The sequence below is a fragment of the Scyliorhinus canicula genome, chromosome 17 (assembly GCF_902713615.1).
Source record: "Scyliorhinus canicula chromosome 17, sScyCan1.1, whole genome shotgun sequence".
In the NCBI taxonomy this organism is placed as follows: domain Eukaryota; kingdom Metazoa; phylum Chordata; class Chondrichthyes; order Carcharhiniformes; family Scyliorhinidae; genus Scyliorhinus; species Scyliorhinus canicula.
Window position 1 is genome coordinate 90,771,558 of NC_052162.1, and position 27,291 is coordinate 90,798,848.

Sequence of the window (27,291 nt, forward strand, 5' to 3'; positions counted from 1 at the left end):
GATCTCTTCACACATGTTCTCTACTGAGTAGTACTACACTCTGTATGCTTCACCCGATGCCTGTGTCTATGTATTTACATTGTCTATTTATGTATGTCCTATGTTTTTTTTTCTCATGTACGGTATGATCTGTACACACTGTACCATATGTGATAATAAAACAAATCCAATCCAAATCTATTCTCATAGCAACAATTCTTTATCCCTAGAGTCATTCTTGTGAATCCCCTCTGTACTCTCGCCAATGTCTTCACATCCTTCCTCAAGTATGGCACCCAGGACTGGATGCAGTCTTTAGATGAGGCCGAACTCGTGTCATATACAAGTTCAGCATGACCTCCTTACTCTTATTCAATGTCTCTATTAATAAAATCTAGTATAGCATATGCTTTATTAACTGCTCTCAACATGCCCTACCACCTTCAATGACTTACGTACAAATACACTGAGGTCCTTTTGTTCCGGCACCTTCTTAAGAGTTTTTCCCTTTGTTTTATACTGTCTTTCCACATTTTTCCTGCCAAAATGAATCACCTTTCACTTCTCAGCATTGAACTTCATCCGCTCAATCCACCAACATGTCTATGTCCTTTTGAAGTTCAAGACTATCCTCGTCATAGTTGACAATGTTCCCAATCTTTGTGTCATCCTCATATTTTGAATTAGTGCCCAGCACACCACAGTTTCAGTCTGAGTGACTATTGATTTTGTCCTGAATTGTAGTTTCCAGAAGCTTTCCTCGGGCCTGGCTAGCATCCTTTTCCTTTGTAAAGACAGATGCTACTTATCCTGCCTCAACATTATTCAAGACTACTTTTTTATCCCTAATATGCTCTACTCTTTCTTTTACTACCCTTTGATTATTTACATGCCTGTAGAAAATCTTGGTATTTGCCTTTATGTTAGCTGCCAGTCTCTTTTCATGCTCCTTCCTTTTTGCTCTGATTATTTTTTTCACTTTCCCCCTGGTCTTTCAATATTCAGTCTGATTCGCCATTGTATTTTCCATCTGACATCTGTCATATGAGTACTTCTTTCTTTCCCTCTTCACTTCTATCACTCTCGCCATTCAGTGTGTTGTAGATTCATCTGTCCAACCCTTTCATTTTGACGGAATATACCTTGACATTGCCTGAAATACTATCCCTTTTAATGTATTCCATTGCTCAGCAACTGTCTTCTCCGCCAACATTTGATTCCAACTCATTCGCCTCAGATATATTCTTAACCCATCGAGTTGGCTTTGCCCAATTAACTATCCATGTTCTGGATTGCTCCTTGTCCTTGTCCATCACTACAGGAGGTCCTCAGTGCAGTGCCTGAGACCCAACCACTATCAGCTGCATTCTCAAATGACTTTCTTTCCATCATAACAAAGTGGGGATATTCGCTGATGATTGCACAATGTTCATCACCATTCATGACTCCTCAGACACTGAAGCAGTCCATGCCCAAATGCAGCAAGACCTGGACGATATCTAGGCTTGGGCTAACAAGTGACAAGTAACATTTGTGCCACACAAGTGCCAGGCAATGACGACCTCGAACAAGAGTGAATCTCACCATCGTCCCTTCAATGGCATTACAACCACTTTATCCCCCACTTTCAACATTCTGAAGGTTATCAAAACCTGAATTGGGCTAGCTATATAAATACAGTGGCTACAAGAGTGGGTCAGAAGCTAGGAATCTTGCAGCGAGTGACTCACCACCTGACTCCTAAAATTCTGTCTACGTTCTGGAACACATGTATCAAGATTGTGATAGAATACTCTCCACTTGCCTGGACAACACTCAAGAAGCTTGACATCATCCAGGACAAATCAGCCCATTTGATTGACTCCCCATCCACAAACATTCACCCCCTCCATCATTGACGCACAGTGCTAGAATAGTGTGTAAACTACAAGATTCACTGCAGGAACTGTCCAAGGCTCCTTAGACAGCACCAATGAATCCCACGACCACTACCATCTAGAAGGTCACTGGAGGCAGACACATGGGAATACCACCTGGAAGTTTCCCTCCAAATCATACACCATCCTGACTTGGAAATATATCACTATTCCTTCACTATCCCTGGGTCAAAATCCTGGAACTCCTTCCCTAACACCACAGAGATTGCAGCGGTTCAAGAAGGCAGCTCACCACCACCTTCTCAAGGGCAATTAAGGATGGGCAATAAATGCTGGTCTAGCCAGCGACAGCCACAGTCCATAAATTACTTTTAAAAATGCTCTGCCAATTATAGGCGCAGATATCTGAGTTCATTTACTCACTCCCAGTATTGCTCACTTGGACCCTGGTGAGGAACGTAGATTTCTGATCCATTCGGACAAGTTTCATTGTTTCCATGCAGCCATGTTGTATTCACAATTTCAGAATATCCATTATCCAGAGTGAGATTGCAGAGTGGATCTAGAAAATGGGGAATGTGTTTCAGAGTTACATTTCATTGGGAGTGATGCTGTTACTTCAAGTGATATAAGCAATGTTGCTATTTCACTGACTGAATCAGTCCAATCCATTTTATTTCATGATATTTTACCGGTGTTCTTGGATTCTGAGAGTTTGTCTGTCTGGACTGTGAGCAGTTGGTTTATACCAAGTCAAATTTCATAAATGCTACATGGGATTAAGGGATGTAAATGTCTTCGAAGGGGTTACTTTCCATGAATCATGATCCCCTTTTGACGTGTTTTTCTGGGAAGGAGCCCTAACAATGTCCAATAGACTTAACTCGCTCCGCCAAGGAGTCTCAACTTTTTTTGACACCAGTGCCTGAGTTCGAGAGTTAAGGCACCAGCTCAGGGTGGGTTCGAATTGAGGATCCTATCATCATTGTCCAGGACGGTTTGCAGGTTGATTCGTCCCAAAATGTTCACTCGGACCTGATCGAAGCCTATCTTTGAAACCTTTATGTATTATGATTGCTTTTAGACCAAAGCCAGATACAAGTACTTCACCTTTTCGCACATACGTGTCCAAGTTCCTGCTGATAAAAAGAAACAAGGTGACACCTTTGTAGTGATCTGTACATCTGTACATACATCTGCACATACACCAGGGACTGCAGAGAGATGTAACAGCCACAGCATCACTAGAGGGCAGCATCAGAGACGGGTATAAAGGGTCTAGCCCAAGGGAGGAACCGTCTCTTTCAGAAGCACAGGGCTAGTGAGCAGCAGCACACAGGGACAGCTCAGCATAGGCAGCTTACCTTAGCTTCACTGGCCATACCTCTTGACTGTTTTACATCTAGTTAAGCTCTGGAAACAGAACAAACTCGCTGAATAAAGTATTTGTGTTAACTGGAAGTCTACAATCTTTATTCAGACTTAGAGAATAACATAACCTTCATTTACAAGAGATGTGAGGACTAATATGAGGGAGTTAAAAAACAAAGAATGCAAAACATTAGAAACAGAAAAAAATAGAATTTGTTTCTAAGAGGCTGAAAGAGTGAGGAAGCAAGTATCCAGGGAAATAAACAGGAATAAGCTCATAAAATCGGAGACAGAATGAGAAGAATATTCTGGCCAAGCAGGGATACACAATCAGTAGTATGGAAGGGCATGGTGCAATGAGGACATTGGGATTGTGCAGTAGCATATGGATAGATTGGGTGACTGGGCGCAAACCTGGGTTTAATGTAGCAGGAGGAATCAAAAGGCAGATTATTATCAAAATGGAGAGACTGCAGGTGACTGATGTTCAGGGAGACCTAGGTGTTCCAGTGCTTGAATCACAAAAAGCTAGCAGGCAGGTTCGAGAAGTAGTTAAGAAAATAAACGGCATTTTGACCTATAATGTAAGGGAATTTAAAAATAGGGAGGTTTTGTTATAATTGTCCAAGGTGTTGGTGAGACCTCACCTGGAATACTGCTTACAGTTGTGGCCCCATTACCTAAAAAAGGATAGAGTAAGATTGGAGGTAGTCAGCGTCGGCCCTAGGGTTGCTGGCGCCCCGGGCAAGCTGAACTTCGGCGCCCTTGGGGGGGGGGGGGGGCCCGGGGGGGGGGGAGGGGGGGGCAGAGGGGAGGGGGGGCGGAGGGGAGGAGGGGGGGGCGGAGGGGAGGGGGGGTGGGCGGAGGGGGCCCGAGGGGGGGGGGGGGACCGGAGTGACAACCGGCGAGCCTGGATCCATCCGCCATGTTTGTGCGGGGCGGCCTGAGGGAGGGCGGCCACCGCGCATGCGCTGGTTGGCACCGGCCCAACTGCGCATGCGCGGGACCCGCACTCCTTGATGGCGCCCCCTAGCACATGGCACCCCGGGCGACTGCCCGAGTTGCTGGTACCTTGAGCCGGCCCTGGAGGTAGTTCAAAGGGGATTTGCCAGGCTAATGCCTGAGATGAGAGGATTGTCCTATCAAGGGAGACTAAATAGTCTGCATCTGTATTCCTTGGAGTTTAGAAGAGTGAGGGGTGACCTTATTCAAACATGTAAGACCCTGAGGAGGCTTGACAGGGTAGATGGGAGAGTCTCGAACAATGGACATAACTACAAGATAAAGGGCCGGTCATTTAAAACTGAGGGGCGAAATTCTCCCCCCCCCACGACGGGTGGGAGAATAGCGGGAGGGCCTTCCCGACTTTTTTGACGCCCTCCCGCTATTCTCCACCCCCCCGCCGAAATCCCGACACGAATCACTGCCGCCGTTTTTTTACGGCCGGCAGCGATTCACAGCTGTTAGAAGGGCCGAAGTCCCAGCCCTTTACGACCTTTTTACGAACGGCAAACACACCTGGTCCTGCCGTTCGTAAAAACGTCGTGACCACCTGGAAAAAAATAACCATGGCACCGATTGGCACGGCAGTACCACGGCCGTGCCAAGGGTGCCATGGGCCCGCGATCGGTGCCCACCGATCGCGGGCAGCGGGCCCGATGCCCGCGCACTATTTGTCCTTCCGCCGCCCCGCAGTATCAATACGCGGGGCGGCTGAGGGGCAACCCGGACCGCGCATGCGCGGGTTTCGCGCAAAAACGCGATGACGTCACCCGCGCATGCGCGGGCGGAGTCTTCCCACATGCGCATGCGCGGCTGACGTCATATGACGCGTCAGCCGGCGCTAAGTCCGACAAGCGGGCTTAACGATTTTCGTTAAGCCCGACTTGTCGGAGCCTCCGACGTCGGGCTGCTAGCCCCGACGGGGGACCAGAATCGGTCCCCCGTCGGGAAGGGGCGCGATGCCGTAAAACCCGCCCGGGTTTTACGGCAGTTTGACGATTTCTCCCGTTTTGGGAGAATTTCGCCCATGGTGCTTGGAAATTTCTTTTCTCAAAGGGTAGTGAATCTCTGGAATTCTCTGCCCTAGAGGGTGGAGGAGGCTGTTGTGTTTGGTCCTTTGTACTCTACGAAAGAATCCACCAAACACTGTGACTTTCCAAACCAGAATCTTTTATTTAGTCTCGTGTGGCAAGATAGCAATCTGATACAGAGCACGTTATCGTGGCGTCTACTCCTCTGGAACTTGCACCTAGCACTGACCATTCACATGTATGTTTTATTATCCTCTCAATCTTCTTCTGAAGGTGGTCAGATGTCTCTCCCCTTATATCGGAGTCACCGGTCACATGGCCTTGATCTAGAGAGCAAATGGTGTGTCTGTACCACCACCTGCTGGTTGGAGGTCGCACACCATCCATCTTTGATATCGCCCGTATCACTACAGAAGCTGAATCATTAGAAGTATCTAAACTGGAGGTAGATAAATATTTGATAGATGCAGGAATAGAGAGAGGGCTTTTTTTTAAAATTTAGAGTACCCAATTCTTTTTTTCCCAATGAAGAGGCAATTTAACAAGGCATATCCTTGGAGTGTGGGGGTGAGGCCCACGCAGAGACCAAAAGACCATAAGACCATAAGACACAGGAGCAGAATTAGGCCACTCGGCCCATTGGGCCTGCTCCGCCATTCAATCACAGCTGATATTTTTCTCATCCCCATTCTCCGGCCTCCTCCCATAACCCCTGATCCCCTTTTTAACCAAGAACCTATCTATCTCTGTCTTAAAGACACTCAGTGATTTGGCCTCCACAGCTTTCTGAGGAAAAGACATCCACAGATTCACCAGCCTCTGGCTGAAGAAATTCCTCCTCATCTCTGTTCTAAAAGATCGTCCCTTTAGTCTGAGATCGTGTCCTCTGGTTCTAGTTTTTTCTACAAGTGGAAACATCCTCTCCAAGTCCTCTCTATCCAGGCCTCGCAGTATCCTGTATGTTTCAATAAGATACCCCCCTCATGCTTCTACACTCCAATGAGTATAGACCCAGAGTCTTCAACTCTTCCTCATACGATAAGCTCTTCATTCCAGGCATCATTCTTGTGAACCTCCTCTAGACCCTTTCCAAGGCTAGCACATCCTTCCTTTGATACGGGTCCCAAACATTCTCACAATACTCCCAATGGGGTCTGACCAGAGCTTTTTTACAGCCTCAGAAGTACATCCCTGCTCATATATTCCAGCCCTCTCGACATGAATGCTAACATTACATTTGCCTTCCTAACTGCCGACTGAACCTGCATGTTAACCTGAAGAGAATCTTGAACAAGTACTCCCAAGTTCCTTTCTGCTTCTGATTCCCTAAATATTTCTCCATTTAGAAAATAGTCTATGCCTCCATTCCTTCTTCCAGGATTGCATAACCTCACACTTTTCCACATTGCATTACATCTGCCACTTCTTTGTCCACTCTCCTAGCCTGTCCAAGTCCTTATGCAGCTTCCCTGCTTCCTCAATAGTCTCTGTCCCTCAGAGATGGAGAGGATGTGCAAACTCCACATGGATAATGACCCAGTGCCGGGATCAAACTCGGGTCCTCAGCACTGTGAGGCAGCAGTGCTAACCACTGCACTGTTGTGCCGCCCCTGAATAGAGAGCGAGGGCTATGGGGAAATGGCAGCCAAAAGGAGTTGAGGCTGGCATAGATCAGCCATGGTCGCATTGAATGAGGGGGCAGGTTTGAAGGGCCTGGGAGCCTGCTTCTATTTCTTGTGTTCAAACAAGAGTAATATCCAAGAAGCACAAACACAGATCCTGCAAGCAGGAGATAAAAAGTGAAACATAAACAGAAAGATTGAGAAAGCAAAGCAGAAAGAATCAAAAAACAGGTAAAAAGCAGGGAGATTTTTTGTTTTAGAATTAAAACAGTACAGCAGAGAACAGGCCCTCCGGCCCTCAATGTTGTGCCGAGCAATGATCACCCTACTCTTTGAACTGTGGGAGGAAACCGGAGCACCCGGAGGAAACCCACGCAGAGGACGTGCAGACTCCACACAGACAGTGACCCAAGCCGGAATCGAACCTGGGACCCTGGAGCTGTGAAGCATTGATGCTAACCACCATGCTACCGTGCTCCCCTATTTACAGGGGGAAAAAAAAGACAATAAGCGAATCTCCGCGATGGACCGACATCGGCGTAAAAAGCGGCGCGAACCACTCCGGCGTCAAGCCGACCGCAAGTTGCAGAATCCTCTGCCTTTCCGGGGCTAGGCAGCCGCCAGATGGGTTAGCGCGAGATTGCGCATGCGCAGAACTGCCGGCGTGGTTCCGCGCATGTGCAGACTGGCCGGCGTATTCCAACGCAAGCGCAGGGGGTGTCTTCTTCGCCCCGGCCATGGCGGAACCCTACAGAAGGTAGGAGTGGCCTCACAGCACAGGCCTGCCCACAGATCGGAGGACCCCGATGGCGGGCCAGACCACCGTGGGCCGGATACCCTGCACCCCCCCTGAGGACCGCAGCAGCCGGCCTACCAGCCAGGGCCCGGCATGTGGGACCATGTCCAATTCACGCCGGCGGGACTGGCCAGTAACCGACGGCAGCTCGGCCCATCGGGGCCCAGAGAATTTCCGGGGGGGCGGCTGCCAACGGCCCCCATCCAGCACAGCGTGATCCCTGTCCCTGCCCGAAAACCGGCGCCGGACAATACGGCAGCAGGCGTCGGAGCGGCGGGGCGGGATTTCATGCCGCCCCCCCCCCCCCAGGGATTCTCCGACCAGGCGGAGGGGGGGGGGGGTCGGAGAAATGCGCTGGATTCTCCGCCGCGGGATTCTCTGTTTTGCCGCTGCCCAGAGGTTTCCCGATGACCTGGGGCTGCCCCACAATGGGAAACCCCATTGAATGGCCAGTGTAACGGAGAATCCCGCCGTTGGGTCGAGGCAGAAGTAAGGCGCAGCGGGGCAGAGAATTCAGACCAATGTTTTGATGTCAATCAGCAAGTCCATGGAAAAAACATTAATTTATTTTAAATTAGATAAAAATCGATTTGATGCTGACTTTTGATGATTCTGAAAGCCCACCGCTTTTTTCCTCCAAACTTCCATCTAAACATTTCTACTGTAATATCAAAATGGAGGTGACTGTTGTGTTATGTACTCTGGAATAACACAGGCTGCAACTCGTTGCAGCTTTGACCAAAAGATACTACAGACTTTGAAGTAAGTTCAATGTGATTTATTGAACCATTAGCACAGTTCTCTATGAGTTCGACTCTCCTGCTAATCTTGCTATAGTAACTCAGTCTAACTAACCAGTCTGCTCTATGCCACGTGGTGGGTGTGATGCTTCTGATCTGCCCCTGTCCTACTCTCGTCTGTGGAAAGAGACAGAGCATGTGTGCCCTGTCCTTATATATTGGTTGTGTAATGCCCCCTTGTCGTAGTGTCACCTCTGGGTGTCTTGACTGTCCATTGGTTGTGTCCTATTCTATGTGTTCATTAGCTGTATGTCTGCATGTCATGATGTCTCCCGTGCTCCCTCTAGTGTTTACTTAGTCGTAGTGCATTAACATTAACCCCTTGTGTATTTACAGTGATGCATATCACCACAGTGACCATTGGATCGAATATTAACATTTTCTCCCCTCAGCCTATTACCCAGCATAAAATTGAACAGTCGGTCTCCATACTTTACCCGATAGATATTCAGACAGTACCTTTGGGAGTCCTGCTGCATGTTTCATCTGCGCCCCACCAACTGAAGCAGTCTGTCCATGGCAGGGGGGATTGGAATGAGGCGAACAAGTAGTACAGGCTGTAGGCAGTGATGCATATGTAGGAAATCGTGGCAAATCCTGATGCAAGAGCCATAGTGATTCCAATACCTTAAAATTATTAGATTAGATTTTATTGATGTGAAATAAGTTACTTCACGGAGATGCAGTTGGTAAAACTGATCAATTTTGTTCTGTTGTTATCAGTAGAGCAGTGATGTTAGACTATTCATGTTTAGATAATTTTCTAGAATTAAGGTGCAAACTAGGCCTGAGCTGCATTTTTGTGGTGTATTACAAATAAGATGCCGTAATGTTTAAGTCGTGAAACGGCTTTTCTTAAAAGCACAAGTAGAGCAAAACCATCATAGTTCATGAAAGGTGAACCAGAACAATAATTGAGAGAGGAGAGAAACTTTCCTAATTCATAGAAAACGGGGTCAGCGGTAGTTAAAACTTCAGGAAGATGGAAGAATTTTGCAGAGAGAACCAAGGTTAACAGACATCTTCTCATTAAAGCTGGTCTTCAAAGACTTTGCTCTTGAGCAGCGGATGGCCTGGAGAGTTGCTTCTGATACATTCAGCACAATGTACATCTTAGCCAGGCGGAATAAACGGATGATGGTGAATCTGTCACACAAAATCGATGGATAAGGAATGTTCGGCCCTGGTCCTCGCCCTGATTTCACATCTTTCTCTCGACTATCGCATCTGTTGCCATCCTCTCACTAGACTGATGAAATCCATCTTCTGCTCCCACAATACAGCTCCCAACATCTGTTGACAATCCAAATAGCCTTCCCCTCTATGTATTTTCTGATGTTGTTAATGGTTCCCTGTATTCTGACAGTCCCCCCTTTTCTTCACCACTCTCCTCATAAAACCCTCTCTTTTTTTTCCCAATTAAGGGGCAATTTAGCATGACCAATCCACCTACCCTGCACATCTTTGGCTTGTGGGGGTGAGGCCCAGGCAGACACGGGGAGAAGGTGCAAACTCCACACGGACAGTGACCCGGGGCCGTGAGGCAGCAGTGCTAACCACTGCGCCACCGTGACACCCCATTAAACCCCTCCTGACGACTGTCCTTGAAGCCACTGCTCATCTGTAACCTTCCTTTCCTCTCCAAAGGTCTTTACTGAACCTTTTGTCACCTGACAAATTCGTGCCTATCATGCTCATAATTCCGTATTTAAATCGGAATTATGCCCTACCAACCCTGAAGTGGCCTTTATCGAACTCACAAATAACAATCTATGTTACTGTGATTGAGATAAAATGTACCTGCCCATCCTTCACAGAATGTTTTGTTTTGGTCCAGCCACTATCTACTGCCTCACCACTGCTTCCATCTCTGGCCAATGTCTGAATCTGACCCAGATCAATCACATACTTGGTTTTTTTTTAACCCCGAGATGAACTACCCACTTCATTGCCAAAACTGTTCACTTCCACCAGCTGAACATAATCTGTCTCAATTTATCTGCTACTGAAATCACCATTCATGCCTGTGTTGGCTCCAGGCTTGACTATTCTAATGCTCTCCCAGTTGGCCACCCATCTTGGCTCCTTCATATCTTTGTGCCCATCCAAATGTTTTCTGGCTGGATCTTAATTCGTCAAAAATCTTATTCGCTTATTTCTCCTGTGCTTGCTGATCTAAATTGAACCCAGTCCAACAACTTCTCATCACTCGACAGTTCTTGCACAACTCTGCAATTTACCTGCAGATCTGTCCCTCTATCTCTCTTACTATTTGGAGCCTATAGAATACACTCAGTAGGGTGAGCTTACTCATTTTGCTTCTCAGCTCTAACTAAGTATATTTTGCCCTTGTTCTCTCAAGCATATCCTCTTATTCCAACAGTATGATGTATTCCCTACTCATTAAGGAAGTAAAGTCGCCATAGTCCCAGATGGCAGTGATTTAATCTGAGGATCACCACATCTCAGGCGAGGGTCAAGGTTGAGAAGGTGGGACCCTAATTATTACTGCCACACCATTTCCCTTTATCCCTTCTTTATTTTGATGAACACAGTTAATCTTGAATGTTAAGAACCCACATACATACATTCTAAGCTACCTTTGTATTCTTTATTGTCCTTCCTAGTCTGCTCCTCCCTAATGCGCTATTACTTTCTTCTCCCGTGTGAGTCAACATTCTCACTTTTGACACCTTGGACGGGATTCTCTCAGGCCCGCTGGTTCGGAGAATTGCCGGGCCGGGCACGATTGCTGCCCGACGCCGGTTCGCCGATTCTCTTCCCAAGAACACTGAACCCATCCCGTTGAGGTACAATACTTCTCTTTTGAATAGGTGTCTTCTATAGATCATCAATATGAAGGATGGTAATTGCAGCTTCTGTTGAAAATTTCAGACTTTTTTGAGCAAAATGGGACTATGTCCCCACGCTGGCGTAAAAACGGTGGAGTTTTACTCCAGAGGTTTTTGTAAAACATTTGACCTAATTCAATGCCCTGCTGGGGGCTAACAGTGACCCGGGGTGATTCTCGCATGTTTAGCTGCAGATACGGGCTCCCACACTTCTGTTTTGGAGTCTGAACATGCGCATGGCGCCGGCCTTTGGCGGCCACGCCAAGCACCATGGCGGACTCAGACTGCGGTGGCAGGCAGAAAAATTAGACCCCTCCCCCGGTCAGCTGCGCGCCCAAGCATCTATCCCCGCGGATCTAACCCCCGGCAGCCTATAAGGCAACCCCCCCAGTGTCCAATTTCCCCCCCCCCCACCAGAGCGGCCATGGATTGAGTCCGCAGCCGCCACGCCAGCATCCCGACCGGCAATATCTGGTTAGTTCCACACCATCGGGAACTCGCACCAGGCCCACTTTTGGTGTGAAAGTGGATTATCCACCACCGTGCCAAACGCGATTACGGCGCGGGGCTGCGGAGAATCCAGCTCTTTATTTTGACCATAGTTGGCTCAAATACACCAGCTTGCTTGCTGTCCCTTGGTTTTCCATTTATTAAATCAAGACCAATCCATTTGAGACCAGAGCTGGTCTCAATGCACCAAGAATTTGTAGCCCTCTCACCTGCACCATGATGCAAGCCAAACATTAACCCTCCCCATTTCTATTCTTAACAGTTTATTGTACTGGGTGGAATCCAGAGAGATTCTGGGGTTCTATTTTTTAACATTCTCCCGGGTTCTTCAAAATCGAAACGTTGATTCTCAAAACCTGCCCTCTCTATGTCATTGGGACAGATGTGTACCACAGCTTTTGCCTCATTCCTTTCCCCTGCACCATCTCCGTTATGCTCTTTCCCTTGTGGAGACAGCACATCACGTGGAACTCACAACGATGGTTAAAAAAATGACTGCCCCCCCCCCCCTAACTACAGAAACTCCTGTAGTGATTGTATTTCTACTCTATGCTGTTCTCTCCTATACTTTATCTTGACCATTTGTGCCACAGTTTAACAGCACTGCGTCAGTGCTTTGACACACCCAGCATTGAAGAATGGTGAATATCGGTTTCAGTGGCATAAAAGACTGCATGCCTTATCCAACTCTCTGAATGGCCTGTGGGGCACTGGGGTGACTATCTCCTGGAATTTAAGATTTCAGGAAACTCTTACTCTCCCTGATGCTCCGCAGTAACTCCAGCTGCCCCTCAAGTTTGGAAATCAGCTTGAAGCGTCGTTTCCACATCCTCAATTTTAATTGCCGCACCGTTGGTAGACATGCTTTCACTTGCCTTGGCTCTAAGATCTGAGGTTCCCTCCATGAAAATCTGCTTCTCTTTGTATCTCTTCTGCTTTTGGATTCTCCTTGAAACTGGCCTCTGTGACCAGGTTTTTCGTCAGTTTCCCTGATATTTCCTTTTTTAATCTGCTGTCAAAGATTTGTATTGATAATGCTCTCAGCCAGCACCTTTGTGTGTTTTGCTGTATTAATGGTGCTACACAAATCTAGATGGTTGTTGATCTTGTGACTGTTCCTGTCTGTCTTTCTTCTCAAATTCTCTTTCTCTTTCCTTCACTCAACCTTTTGCGACCCGGTGCCTTCCACCAGGAAGTTGATGGTGGTCTCCAGTTCTTCCGTGTCCCTTCCACTCCTGATACCAGCATGTCCCAAGGCCAGCAAGCAGAACAGGGTGGCACTGCGATGCCAGTGGCACCGTAAGGCGCCGGGGAACTCCGATTCCAGGTCCTCCAGAAGATGCCCACCAAGGGCATCAAAGGCCACAGGGTGTGAAAAGCATCAGGCTGTCTCCACCTCTGACGTGCATCCCGGGAACACACCTAGATGTAGATGCAGAGCACTGAAGCTTAATGAGAATGGGGATCATTGAGTGGCCACTGTGAGTGTCGGGTTGGGGGGAGGGGCACCATCGGTCGCGAGGTACAGTCAGGGTTTTGCCATCTCCAGGGCCCGTTCCTCATAGTGGGTGAGGACTCTGATGTCCGGCACCCCCCCCGGCCGTCTGGTCCCTTTGCCGCCTATTATGTGGTAACTTCTCCTGCGGGTCAAAGAGAGTGCATCATGACCCGCACGCTTGATGCATGGGGGGGTGGTGGGGTCTATAACAGGTGACATGTGTGCGCACCGCTGCTTGCCATGGGTGGGTTGTGCTTGTTGGGTGCCTGGGTGTGCTGGGGCACAGGCTTGGTATTATTCTGGGGAAAAGTGGGAAAGTGGTGGTGTGAGGTGCCAGCTGCTGACCCATTGTGGAGGGGGGGGGCGTGAGGGGAGGTCAGGGATGTGGCAGGCGGGTCCGATGCCAGGGGGCCGGTGTCAACTTACTTGTGCGTAGTCGTGGTGGAGGTCTTTGAGTCTCTAAACTCTAAATAACTCCTCCTCTATGGTGGAGGTCATTGGTCTTCTTCCTGCACTGTACTGAGGTCCTCCTGGTCACACTGCCCGAACAGACGGCTGCTGCCACTGCCTCCTGGGCAGCATTGGCGGCTCTGTAGCTGACCTTCCAATCTCCTCAAGGGAACAGGGTGTCCCATTTCGCCTACAAGCACCAGCAGCCTGGCCAGGTAGGCATCTCTGAGGCCTGGAGCAGGTCTATGTGATGGCTGTGTGCTGACTGGAGTGTGTTCAGAGGGAACAGTTCATGAGCTGCTCCCCCTTGTTAGCGGGGAGCTGCCTGGCGCGGTCCAGGTGAATCAGTTGGCAGGATAGCCATTTCCACCGTGAATCTCGAGGTGGAAAATGTCCGGCACTAATTGCCATTAGATTCCAGTTGCGGTCTCGCTGGGTCGGCCGCTGGCAAGCGCTCGCTACGGCACTTAGGGCTCTCAAGAAAATTCGAAGAATAGCGGGCGGCGTAAAGTTTTACGGACACGCTGTTCCGACGCCCTCCCGCTATTCTCCCCCCCCCCCCCACGCCCGCCTCCCGACACGAATCGCTGCCCGCCGTTTTTTTACGGCGAGCAGCGATTCACTCCTGGCCGATGGGCCGATTTCCAAGGCCTTTACGGCCGTTTTTACAAGCGTAAAACACACCAGGCGCGATTCTCCCGAGTCACGAAGACTTGGGAAGCTGGTGTCAAAAATGGGCGGGTTTGACGCCAGCCTCCACCCCCCCGACCGGGAACTGATTCTGCTCCCCGGTCGGGGCTAGCATCGCGCGGCCGTGACCTCCGGCATAGCGGGTTTAACGAATTTCGTTAAGCCCGCTAGCCAGAGTTAGCGACGGCTGACGCGTCAGATGACGTTAGCCGCGCATGCGCGGATTGGACGTCTCCAACCCGCGTATGCGCGGATGACGTCATCACACATATGCGTGAAACCCGCGCATGCGTGGGCCGGTATGCCCCTCAGCCGCCCCGCGAATGGATACAGCGGGGCGGCGGAAGGAGAAAGAGTGCGCGGGGTAAGTACCCGCTGCCCGCAATCGGTGCCCACCGATCGCGGGCCCATGGCACCCTTGGCACGGCCGTGGTACTGCCGTGCCAATCGGTGCCATGGTTCCCCAGATCGGGACTTTACGGCCGTTTTTACGAACGGTCAGACCAGGTGTGTTTTACGTTCATAAAAACGGTCATAAAGGCCTTGGAAATCGGCCCATCGGCCAGTGGTGAATCGCTGCTCGCCGTAAAAAAACGGCGGGCAGCGATTCGTGTCGGGAGGCGGGCGTGGGGGGGGCAGAATAGCGGGAGGGCGTCGGACCAGAGTGGCCGTAAAAATTTACGCCGCCCGCTATTCTCCGCCCCGTCGTGAGTGCGGAGAATTCCGCCCACCTGCTCTGACCGTTCGTAAAAACGGCCGTAAAGTCCCATTCTCGGGAACCATGGCACCGATTGGCACGGCCGTACCACGGCCGTGCCAAGGGTGCCATGGGCCCGCAATCGGTGGGCACCGATCGCAGGCAGCGGGTACTTACCCCGCACACTCTTTCTCCCTCCGCCGCCCCGATGGATCCATCCGCGGGGCTTCTGCGGGGCATAACGGCCCGCGCATACGTCATCCGCGCATACGCGGGTTGGAGTCGTCCAATCCGCGCATGCGCGGCTGACGTCATCTGACGCGTCAGCCGTCGCTAACTCTGGCTAGCGGGCTTAACGAACGTTAAGCCCGCGATGCCGGAGTTCACGGCCGCGCGATACTAGCCCCGACAGGGGAGATGAATCGGTTCCCGGTCGGAGGGGTGGAGGCTGGCGTCAAACGCGCCCGTTTTTGACGCCAGCTTCCCGAGTTTTTGTAACTCGGGAGAATCGCGCCCTTAGAATTTCAGCCCTTGAATCGAGCCCACTGACTTCACACCTGCTCCCAACTGCATATTACGTTAAGTCGATAAGATATTAGGATGCCCAAACACCCTCAGGCCTATTGAGGCCTTTAAGTGTAAAATTAACTGCTGCTAATAGACCCCATTCTGTCTCTGCAGATTTGTTCACGTGCTGGGGAGTGCAGAATGAAAGTAGCCAGTCCGAAAGCTTTGACAGCACAGGCTGCTTTCATGAAGCAAGGAGAGTTACCTTCTTTGGGGGTTCCCTGTCCCCATTGGAGGCATGTCCCCCACAAATGTGGTATCTCCTCCCCCTCCCCCATCCCTCCTTTGTTCCTGCCCCACTCCTGGTCTTTAAATCCTTCCCCCTCACTATAGTCTCCAGTTCTTGCCTGATCAAAATCCCCAGACTGACATTCAAGTCTGCTATCCATGTTCTCTTCCTGTGGACCTCCTGTAGCCCCAGCATTGGCCAACAGTTGCTTCTGGAACTACAGAGCTGCCGGATAATCTGATTGGCTGACAACTTTCAGGGGGAGGATATCCTCCCTTATGGGGGGGGGGGGGAGCCTGAATTTATATTCCGGTGGTCCACAGTGGATTATCATTGCAGAGCAGCTGGATTTAGTGTTGGCGAGGTCTCACACGACGTTTAGCTCGAGGTGGGAGGATGAATAATCCATCCGCTCTGGTACAATCCACCCCCATGTGTCTCCAGGTCCACACCAGCATGGCTGACTCTTAACTGCCCTCAGTTAAAACAGTTAGAAGAAAGCCAACCACAACCCCAACCCTCAATGGACAGGGAGGGACAATATATAATAGTTTTGCCAGCAAGGCTCGTTTGCCAAGAACGAATAGTTAAAATCAATGGATAATGCTGGTCTACGTCCTTCAATCCTGTTCAATGGCTAATGAGCCCCAAGTAAACTCTAAATCAACTGAAAAAAACTTTTACAACTCAATTATCCTATAACCCATTTCTTGTGAAACCAATATCCATGCCAGGACCTAAATGACAGAGAGTTTCAATGATATTGGATTGAATGTCTGACCAAATTTGTAAAGATTTGCACTTTTCTATTTCTTCATTTAAGCTGGAGACACCGGTCCACCAGGCACCTATTTCATGGCCGCGCGCCATTCCTGTGGGCGGGATTCTATACGCCCGGTGCTTGTCAATGGGATTTCCCATTGAAACCACCCCACCAGGAAATCCCCAGGTGGAGATGCGCTGCCAGCGGGAAAAATTTATCCCGAAGACGGGAGAATTTCAGCCTTTGTAAGACGTACTATAAATCTGATTGTATTCAAGATTTCATCAACACTTTCTTAAGTCATCAATGTATCAATATGAATTAAATGTTATTGCTCATTTAAAACCAGGGGCTGGTTTAGCTCACAAGGCTAAATCGCTGGCTTTTAAAGCAGACCAAGGCAGGCCAGCAGCACGGATCGATTCCCGTACCAGCCTCCCCGGACAGGCGCCGGAATGTGGCGACTAGGGGCTTTTCACAGTAACTTCATTGAAGCCTACTCGTGACAATAAGCGATTTTCATTTTCAAATGTTGCTGATATTGTGTTGTTCAACAAACACTAACCTTGGAACATTGGCACGGCTTTCCAAACTGCAACAGGTCCCAGGCTGGCAAATTGACCAAAGGAAGATTCTAAGAAAAACATTGGCATCCCAGCGAGTGCCAGCATGAGTGTGTAAGGAATAAGAAACGCTCCTGGAAAATAGAGTCATGGAAAGTTAAATAGATTTTATGAATTTTAGGTTTATTTATGTAGTTTCAGAATGAATGTACCAATAATAGTAAAATGAATAATTGTAATAAATTGTTCAAGAAACAGTGTCGCAGGTTGAAAACTGAATTGTAGTGTGACTTGTATCAAAAAAAGTCATGCAAACATGTAAAATCATGGGCAGAATTGTCCCAAAAAATGGCTGTGCCAGGCTCAGTCAGAAAACCGTTGTGTCTCTCCCCAGTGATTCAGGCAAGATTCCTGAAGAGATCTTCTCACACTCTGCCGTTTCTTTGAAGGGGGATGTGATCTGTGCTGTCAGTGTGAGGGGCAGGGCTGAAATGTACCAGCAAGCCCAGCTTCACAGAGACGAGGGCGCCGTTTTCAAAAGGCTCCCCAAACCCAAAATTAAATTAACGACCCACTCCACGGACATCGGGATCCCGCCCTCATACCATTGATGACATATACCCCACCCACAAACGTAATCACCGGCATGAAACACGCAAGTGGAGAATATTCCATTACACTTCAGACTTGTGCCTTGTCGATGGTGAACTGGCTTTGGGGGGGGGGTCAGCAGGTGAGTTACTCGCCGCAGGATTCCTAGATGTTGATTGTGGGGGAATTCAGCGATGGTGATGCCATTGAATGACAAGGGCGATGGTTAGATCCTGTCTTGTAGGAGATGGTCATTGCCTGGCACTTGTGTGGCACAAATGTAACTTGCCACTTATCAGCCAAGCCTGGACATTTTCCAGATCTTGCTGCATTTGTACATGGACTGCTTTGTTTTCTGATCAATCACGAATGGTGCTGAACATTGGGCAGTCATCAGAAACATCCCCACTCTGACCTTAATATGGAAGGGAGGTAATGGATGAAACAGCTGAAAATGGTTGTGACTACCCTGAGCAACTCCTGCAGTGATGTCCTGGGGCTGAGATGATTGACCTCCAACCACCACAACCATCCTCCTTAGTGCGACCAGTGGAGAGTTTTCCTCCTGATTCCCATTGACTCCAGTTTAGCGATGGCTCCTTGATGCCATACTCGGTCAAATGCTGCCTTGATGTCAAGGGCAGTCACTCACACCTCACCTCCGATATTCTGCTCTTTTGTCCATGTTTGAACCAAGGCTGGAACAGCGTGAATCCTTAATCCTTGACTGCTCCAATGCGTTACAAGCAACAAATTTATAAGTAAAACATTAAAACACTGTTTATTTATAACCAGAGTAGAAAATCAATTTTTTACTAGTTTAACTGTTCCCAAACCCTATCTCACCCCACCCAGACATACACAAGACAGACAAACGGTGGGAGTAAGAAAAAAACTAACAGGGATTAGAAAGGTATGAGGGATTAGAGGATCTGAGTTGCTTGGTTTGAGATCTTTGTAGGTGGTGATCTCTTCAGAATGTGAGGTGTTGAACCATCGGTTATTTCGGAGTTTCAAGCTGGGCCGCTCATGCTGGATTCTCAGGCTGTGGGATCCCCTCTGGGGACATGCTTCAACTGTGTTGAGCTCAGCCTTTCTCTTGGAAGAGGCACTTCAGGTTTGCTCAGTTTCTGATAAGTGGTCAGCTTCAGCAGACTCACCAACAGCTTGTCTCCGTTAAGCAGAATATCAGAGCAGCATTTTTCGTGAGGCCTTCTTGTGGTCTGGTACCTTTAATGGGAGAGGAATACGCACAGTTCCCCTTCCCTAGCCCTATCTTCAGGCTTTAAATGCTCACTAATTGCTCTGTGTATCTGAAGGGAGTTCCAGTTAAGATTTAAGAGAGAATTTTACCCCTTCTGGGAGATAGATTCAAAAGGACTCTGCTCAGTTCTGCAGCTCCAAAAAAACTGAAACCGACAACACACATAGAGTTAGGGCATTCTAAAATTAAAAGCACCAATCCACATCGAGGATCTGATCTGCGTAGCGCAGTGTTGCAATGGAGTCGATTGGTTTCTTGCGAAGGCCATCAAAATGACATCACAGGTTATGCCCCAGAACTTGCGGAATCAAGGGGGCTGCCTGGTCAGTCCAAATAGCAGCTTGCAGCGGTGGGGGAGTGGGGTGCATTGGCGAGGGTTTCAGCTCAAAACCAAAAGTCAGCAAACTAAGCTCTGGGGATTGTTTCGTGATGGGAATTGTAAACAAGACAAGGAGCAGACAAGGATTTAACAAGTTCCTTACATACCTCCCCACCTCGGGGGCCTCACGGTAGCATAGTGGTTAGCATCAATGCTTCACAGCTCCAGGGTCCCAGGTTCGATTCCCGGCTGGGTCACTGTCTGTGTGGAGTCTGCACGTCCTCCCCGTGTGTGCGTGGGTTTCCTCCGGGTGCTCCGGTTTCCTCCCACAGTCCAAAGATGTGCGGGTTAGGTGGATTGGCCATGTTAAATTGCCCGTAGTGTAAGGTTAATGGGGGGATTGTTGGGATACGGGTTACGTGGGTTTAAGTGGGGTGATCATTGTTCGGCACAACATCGAGGGCCGAAGGGCCTGTACTGTTCTATGTTCTAAAGAGAATGAAACGTCAGGCCATGGATGTGTCATTATGAGGTATGGAAGGTACACAACACCCACACATGCCTGTCTAAACTAGCACCATTGTTCAAGTCCCTTCCCTCCTTCATACAGTCACAAGTAAATCAGCTCTAAACATGGGACAGAGAATCAGTTATCACTTTACCAGTTCTGGGAATATGAATAATTTTAACGTTGAACTGTTGCAATTGTAAACTCCAAAGAAGTAGTCTTGCGTCCCGGATCTTGAGCTTCCAGATAAATGCCAGTGGGTTATGATCAGTGTAAACCAAGCCCTGGCGATTTTCCTAGTGGATATACACTTCAAAGTGTTGCAGGGCGAGGAGCAAGGCTAAGGCTTCCTTTTCAAAGGTGGAATACTTTCTCTGGCACGAATTGAGCTTCTTCGAGAAATACCCCCCAAGTCTCTCAATGCCGGCCTCGTCGTCCTGCAGTAACACTGCCCATACCCCCAGGTCACCAGCATCGGTGGCCAGTTTAAATGGCCTGGAAAAATCCGGGGCAGCCAGCACTGGTTCACTGATGAAGATGGCCTTCCATTTCTCTAAAGCCTCTCGACATTCTGGGGACCATCCCAGTTTTGCGTGCTCCTCTAGCACATTGGTTAAGGGTCCCGCTTGGGTACTGAAATTTGGCACAAGCTTCCAGTAGAACCTAAACGTATTTCAGAACCTCATAATTTTCCGTTTGCTGGTAGGAAGGGGAAAGTCCATGAAGGCCCTTACTTTAGCCATACTTTAGCCTAAGCAGCCTAAGAAGCCCTAAGCAGGTGATCTTCGCCTTCACAATCTCACTTTGGCCAAATTAATAACCAGTCGGGCCAACTCTAGCTGCCGGTACAGCTCCTCCAATTGCCCCATGTGCTCTTCTCAGGTGTCGCTGTACACCACCGCATCATCCAAGTAGACCACACAGTTAGGCACTCCAGACATGACTTGGGACATGAGCCACTGGAAAGTTGTGGGTGGAACCCTCGGGATGTTACAAAAGCAGATATCTCCTGCGCCCTAGATGTTAATGGGACTTGTCAATAGGCCTTCAACAGGTCAATCTTTGACAGGAAGGAGGCATTGCCTATCCGGTCAATACAATCTTCCAAACTTGGAAGGGGAAAAGAATCTGTGCTGGTAACAGGAATTGACGTTCCGGTAATCGATGCAGAACCGTGTTGTTCCATCAGGCTTGGACATTAACACTACCGGAGAACTCCAATTACTTCTACTGGACTCAATTAAAACGTTTTCCAACATATATTGTATCCCAGCCTCTAACTGAGCCAGTTTGTGGGGATTCAGTCTGTACAGGTGCTGCTTTTTCATTTTGGAGTTTTCTATGTCTCCATCATGTCTGGTTAACAGCGTGCATCCTGGGGTATCCTTGCAAATTCACCGATATTTTCCCAAGGTTTGTATTAGGCCGCGTCGATGCCCTTCATCTAAATAGGCAAATTTGCAGCATTGGTTAGTGGTAATACTGGAGGCTCATTCTCAGTCCTGTCCCTCTCTTGTCCCACCTTCCCCTTTCCATCAACATCTTCGTCCACCACCTGCACCATCTGCCACGCTGGTACCCGTTCATCCTCCTCCCTGTGATAGTACTGCTTCAACAGATTGATACGGGACAACTGGCCCTTCTGCCTCCAGTCAGGGGTGCTGATTAAATAAGGTGTCCTGCTCACTCTCCTCAGCACCTTGAAATGGCAATGACACCAATACCTCATTCCCAACCTGGAAGGCTCGTGACCTAACTTGCTTGTCTACCCAGTTTCATTCGCGCTCCGGAAATCTTCAAATGCACTTGGGTTACCCGACAGGCCCCCGTGACTCTTCACACAAAAGTGGATACATAATCCAACATGGAGGCATTGTTCTCTGGTCTGAGAAACTTCTCTGATCAGTTTTAAGGGACCCCATATTTCATGGCCACACACTAACTCAAACGGACTGAACCCAGCAGATTCATTCGGGGAATCCCAGGTACCTTTGTGTAGTCATGGCAACAGGCTCTGATCATAGTCTTGAGGGTCTGATGGTAGCACTGCAGAGTTCCCTGAGTTTAGAGGGGGTAGGCAGTTTATTTTAACTGCTTGATACCCAACCCACCAATTATACACAGGAAACTTGGCGACATTAAATTCGAACCTTGGTTCGACTGCACCTGCAAGGGCAAGCCATAATGGGTGAAAAACTGTGTCAGTTTTTCCACTACTATCTTAGCAGTAATGGTTCGTAAGGGTATAGCTTCTGGGAATTGAGTGGTCACATCATAAGGATATACTGATGCCTTGCCTTTACTTTGGGCAACGATTCAACACAATCGACAAATACCCAACTAAACGGTTCATCAAATACCAGAATGGGAATTAAAGATGTGGGTTGGATCACATGCTGGGGTTTACCTATTAGCTGACAGGCTTGACAGGTCCTACAGAACTGCACAACCTCCTTGTGCAGCCCCGGTCAGGAGAAATGCAACTTGATTGAGGCCTGAGTCTTTCATATTACCAGGTGCCCGGCCATGGGTATCTCATGCACTATCCGCACAGTTCCTCACAGTACTTAGGCGATGCACCACCTGATGAACAACCACCCAGTCCTCGTCCACGGGCCAAGAGGATGTCTCCACTTCCTCATCAGAACCACATTCCCAAAGTACCCCGCACCTGCCCCAGTCTCAATGTCTGTGAGAGCAGTCTGTACCAAATGCTATACCTGTGGATCGGTCTCCTAGGCCTCAATTAAAGCTGTCCTCCCAAATACCTCAATGGGCTTCCTGACCTCCCTAAGGATAGTTTAGGCCACCCTACCCCTGGTTTGCGGGGTCACAGCAATCATCGAGGATGACCGCTGTTTAGCTATTGCCTTGCACACCACACACAAGGGAAAAATCTCATGGAACTGCTCTCGTAACTGCTCCACCTCCTTAACCTCCATCGGACTCTGTAATCATGGGGTCAGCTACAACATTTACTCCTGCTAAATAATTCCCTGACAGTAAGTTCACCCGTTCCATGGGCAACACCATAATCACCCAACAACCATGTAACTGGACACTAAATCACACTCCACCTGTACTTTATATAATGGAACTGAGAAATAATCACTACTGATCCCATTCACGAATACTTTAGTTTCCATTCCATCTAAAGATGGAGGGAAAACCAAATCCTTCTCCAGTAAGATGGCTTGGCTAGCCCCTTTGTCTCTTAGAATTGTTATGGGTTTGGCTACTTCTGTCGAGGAAAATGGGATGCCTTTGACACAAAATCGGCATATCTCTCATCTACCTCATTCTGTACACCTGCTCTCATGGCAGTGTTCACCTTGGGTCTCCTAAGTCCAGTTAATGGTGCCATCTGCACAGTAGCATTCCCCACTTTCGCTCCCTTCTCAAAATCCGCCTCCTGAATAACCACAAGTCCCATGGGTCTTCCTTGCAACTTCTGAAAAAGTGTAGTCACTGTTGTTGTGCTGTTGTAAATTGCGTGTACACCTTTTAAGGCACATGAGAGAATTAATACAAATGAAGAAATCTCGAAGACAGCAGCGTCACAACTGTGCATTTTGTGTTCTCCTCATAGGTCAAAGTGAAACTAGGACCGGATCACATGACACACTTCCCTTCTTGTGATGGGATGCTGCTACCCCTTAAAGGCATATTACAATAAACAGATCACATAATCCTTTTCATTTCACCTAAAGTTAAAGACAGAGGGGTAAATTTTCCAGTCCTGCCCAACATGGGAATCGTGGCAGACGGAACAGAAAATCTGTTGGACCATTGATAGGTCCGTTGACGTCAGTTGGGAATTTACAGTCTCGGGATGGGCGGGACTGGAAATTCCCACTCATGATCTGAAAAAGTAACAATCTTATAAACCTCCCAATTAATTATATCTTCTGTACCTGGTTTAACATTGACTTCATTCGGTCCAATAAATATTTATTTCTGAATCCTTCTACTAATTAGTTCACAATCTTTCACTTTGGTGATTGAGAAGATAACCCATTATTTCCTCCGTTCTCTCAGCTTCCAGATACACATTTTTCCCCGTTTACAATTATCAGCTCACACTTTCAGAAAATTAGTGGACAGAACATTTTGTACACAAGGACCTATGGCAGACACAGCATAATAATAAAGGAAAAATACCAAGTTACTTCCAGAAATATTGAACCTTAAATAAGACCTGGGAGTTTTTAGAAAATGGACACACAAGCCAAAGATTGTTTCACCCTCCCAGGAGAAGGTTGCGCACAACCTCCGGCAGCGGGAGAAGACCGGAGCGGGACCATCAGACACGCGGCCCCTCACCATGCCCGAGCAGAGGGCACTGGGTCAGCGGCCCGGAGGGAAGGAAGGTCACCAAGGTGGAGGTCGCCGGCGGGAGAGCAAGTGAGACCCTGCTTAGTTGCCCATCCCCATGACACATGTGTGGACGTGCCTCCCCCCCCCCACACTCCCCTCGACCCACACAGCCCCTCACCGCCACCCTCCCCACACACCCCCTCCCCCGCAGCCCACAGCCCTCTCGACCCCTGTTGTACCTTCTAAACCAGTGTGTGCCTGTAACCCGTAAACGGTGGACAAATGACCACTCAAGTTGTTTAATACAGTAATAGTTTATTACACACGCACACACAGTCAACACACACATACAAGTTGCCCTCTAAACTAAGACACAAGAATGACCCTAATGTCATGTGCAGGTGACTGGCATGTGCAGAGCAGATATGGCCTCACCTGGAATCCATTGCCTGGTAGTGCTGGATGTCTGTTGCTGGTCATCGGTCTCCGCAGCTCTGGTCCCTCTGTGAGATGGTCCCCTCTTTGGCTGGTGCAGGTATCACCGTTGTTGTTGTCGGTGATCGAGTGAGTGGGTGTTGGGCTGCGCAGCACCTTTTATCCCTTGCAGGTTTGGCACGCTTTTGGGCAATCCCAGCTAGATGTCCAATAGATCAATCAGGGCTCGATCCCCCTCACTCGATCTCAACCAATTGGTGATGGACACCTCGATGGCGGGACCAGTCTCAGCCTGTCATTGGCGGTAGTGTCTGAGGCACGTTGGCCTTCCCAAAGAAGGAAACAGGTACCACCAAGTCTGCCACATTTTATTAGTTTCTAGCTGGAGCCCAATGTCCTGAGATGGCCTATAACGGCCTTTTCCCTGTGTTAGTTTGTGCAAGGTCCGGGCTGTAGCCCTTATATATTTGCAGCTGCAGCCTGTCTGTGTCTCTGTGTTGACCAATTTCCCATTGATCTTTGGGAGAAGCCATTTTGTATGCCCACACCCCTCATCCACGCCCCTCACCGTTACCCCCCCTAACCTCCTTCACCCCGGCCTGTCATTCGCCGGTGCCCCCAGTCCTGGCACCCGTCCCTGCTGCCAGGGGTACCATTGGCTCACACTGCGCTCACTGGAGGCTACCTTCGTGTGGTCGTGGGTGGCTGCCAATTGGGCATGATGTTCGGTTCCGGGGCCGTGCAGCCAAGGTGCCCCCCCCTCCCCCAGCCCTGGCAGGGCCCTTCACCACCACAGCTTGAATGGCCGGTGTCCAGGCCAGCAGCCCCCAGTCACTCCATGCCATTGGCTACCGCCGCTCTTTTGCTCAAGCAGCCAGAACGCCAGGTCCATTTTGTGAGAGCACAAGTGAATCACGACGTTGGGAAATCGGCCCATCGGAGGTGGAGGCCCCGAAGCACGGGCATCAGGCCCACTAATGATATGCCTACTGTACTTTCAGCCCGCGCGGCGAGCGCTGCATTTATGCCATGTTTAGGGTGCTGGAGCATTCCGATTCAGCTTCAAAGCGCGATTTGGACGTTGGAAGCTATTCTTCGCCCATTCTCGTTTCACGATTTGGGTGTCGGCAAACGGAGACTCCTGCCCAGACAGCCTCAGTTTCACTGGAACTGAGAGTCTCAGTGTAATAATAGTGTAACAAAATTTCAAGCCCTAATCTTACAGTGTGAACTGAACTCATTCAGTCTAATGTTTAACAAACATTTGCGGAGTTCTGCTTTCCCTCAGCTCCTGATTGGTGCAGGTTCATTGGGTCCGCTCCTATTTAAATATTCAGCTGATACCAAACCAGTTGATGCAGAATGACTGAACTCTGATACTGAATACTCTTACACATTGCAGCTAAGAGACGCATTTAGGCCATTATATTCCCCTGTCCTTGGAATTTGGATGAACCTCGTCACATTCCTTTCAAATCACATGCCGAATATTTCCTGCACTTTGTCCTGCTTTCGGACTCTGATTCAGAACTCATGCCTTTCACCAGAGTCACTGCAGCAGTAACATCTCTTCACACTGGACACCCATACCCTCAATCAATGCAAAATTGTTCATCATTCTTCAATAATGGGCAAGAGAGATCTGGCTTTATCTGCATTCTCACAGAATGATCATCAAACGTACCCTCTAGAGGATACAGTGAGTAATTTAATCATTAAGTGATTGTAAAGTGATGTAAAACTCTGAGAGGTGCTGATGTTTTGGGGATTTTGGTCCATGTGAATTGCAGAGTCTCTCTGTGGGATTCAGAGTGTTTTTAAACTACCTGCTATTCTGCTCAGCTGATAGTCATGCCCAGTGGCGTCCTGGAAAATGTGCTGAGGTCCTCTTAGATATCCCAAATCAAAACCTCCATGAAAATTGTCCGGAAAGTTCCAAATTCCCATTCGGCTATTTCTCTGTGGTGCGGGGGGGAAGAGTATCGGGGGAATGTCTGGAGGTTGGGGCCAGGATCTGGAGGAGAGAGGATTACATCCGGGGACATGGGCTGCAATGTAGCCCATTGAACCTGGGTTGGTATGGCAGTACTCACCAACCTAATATGTCTGTCCTTTACCCCCTGCTGAAATTGAATTTTGTTATACAGTCGGGTGTGGTTGGCATCTGCCTTGCTACCTAAGCCCTGGAGGATACAAGAGCAAGGGTTGCTCCGGGATGACCCTGCCCGCCCCAGAGTAGCAGATGCCACCCAGTGAGGGTGGAGAGGCAGCCATACAGCAGGTCGAGGAGGAGGTGTGGAGCAGGCCTTGGATCAGGCCTTGTGCAATGCCTGACATATGACCTGATGGACCGGGCGTGCCGCTGACAGCTGAGCAAGGAGACCATGCGACATCTGTGCCAGGTCATGGCCTATCTGAAACCGTGTTGTTATGGAGGAGAACTCCCGCTCCCGGTGTCCGTCAAGGTGTCGGTCGCCGTGAACCTTTATGCCACTGGGTTCTTCCAGTGGGGATCTGTCCAGAATCTCACAGACCACCCTGCACAGGTGCATGAGCACCG

General features: G+C 49.0%; 1 protein-coding gene and 1 pseudogene across 2 annotated transcripts in view; one reads left to right on the forward strand and one right to left on the reverse strand.

Moving 5' to 3' along the window:
* The window catches only part of LOC119951476, a 93,994-nt pseudogene extending 71,073 nt beyond the window's left edge, over nucleotides 1-22,921 (reverse strand).
* Nucleotides 22,922-26,240: 3,319 nt separating this feature from the next.
* LOC119951660 (sodium- and chloride-dependent neutral and basic amino acid transporter B(0+)-like) overlaps nucleotides 26,241-27,291 on the forward strand; it is a 101,870-nt gene continuing 100,819 nt past the window's right edge. Inside the window, exon 1 of one of the 2 annotated variants that reach the window (XM_038774849.1) lies at nucleotides 26,241-26,430. In XM_038774849.1, the coding sequence (XP_038630777.1) occupies nucleotides 26,359-26,430 (72 nt within the window). In that variant the 5' untranslated portion in view covers nucleotides 26,241-26,358. The remainder of the gene's footprint in view (nucleotides 26,431-27,291) is intronic. The other variant, XM_038774848.1, reaches the window with a different exon arrangement.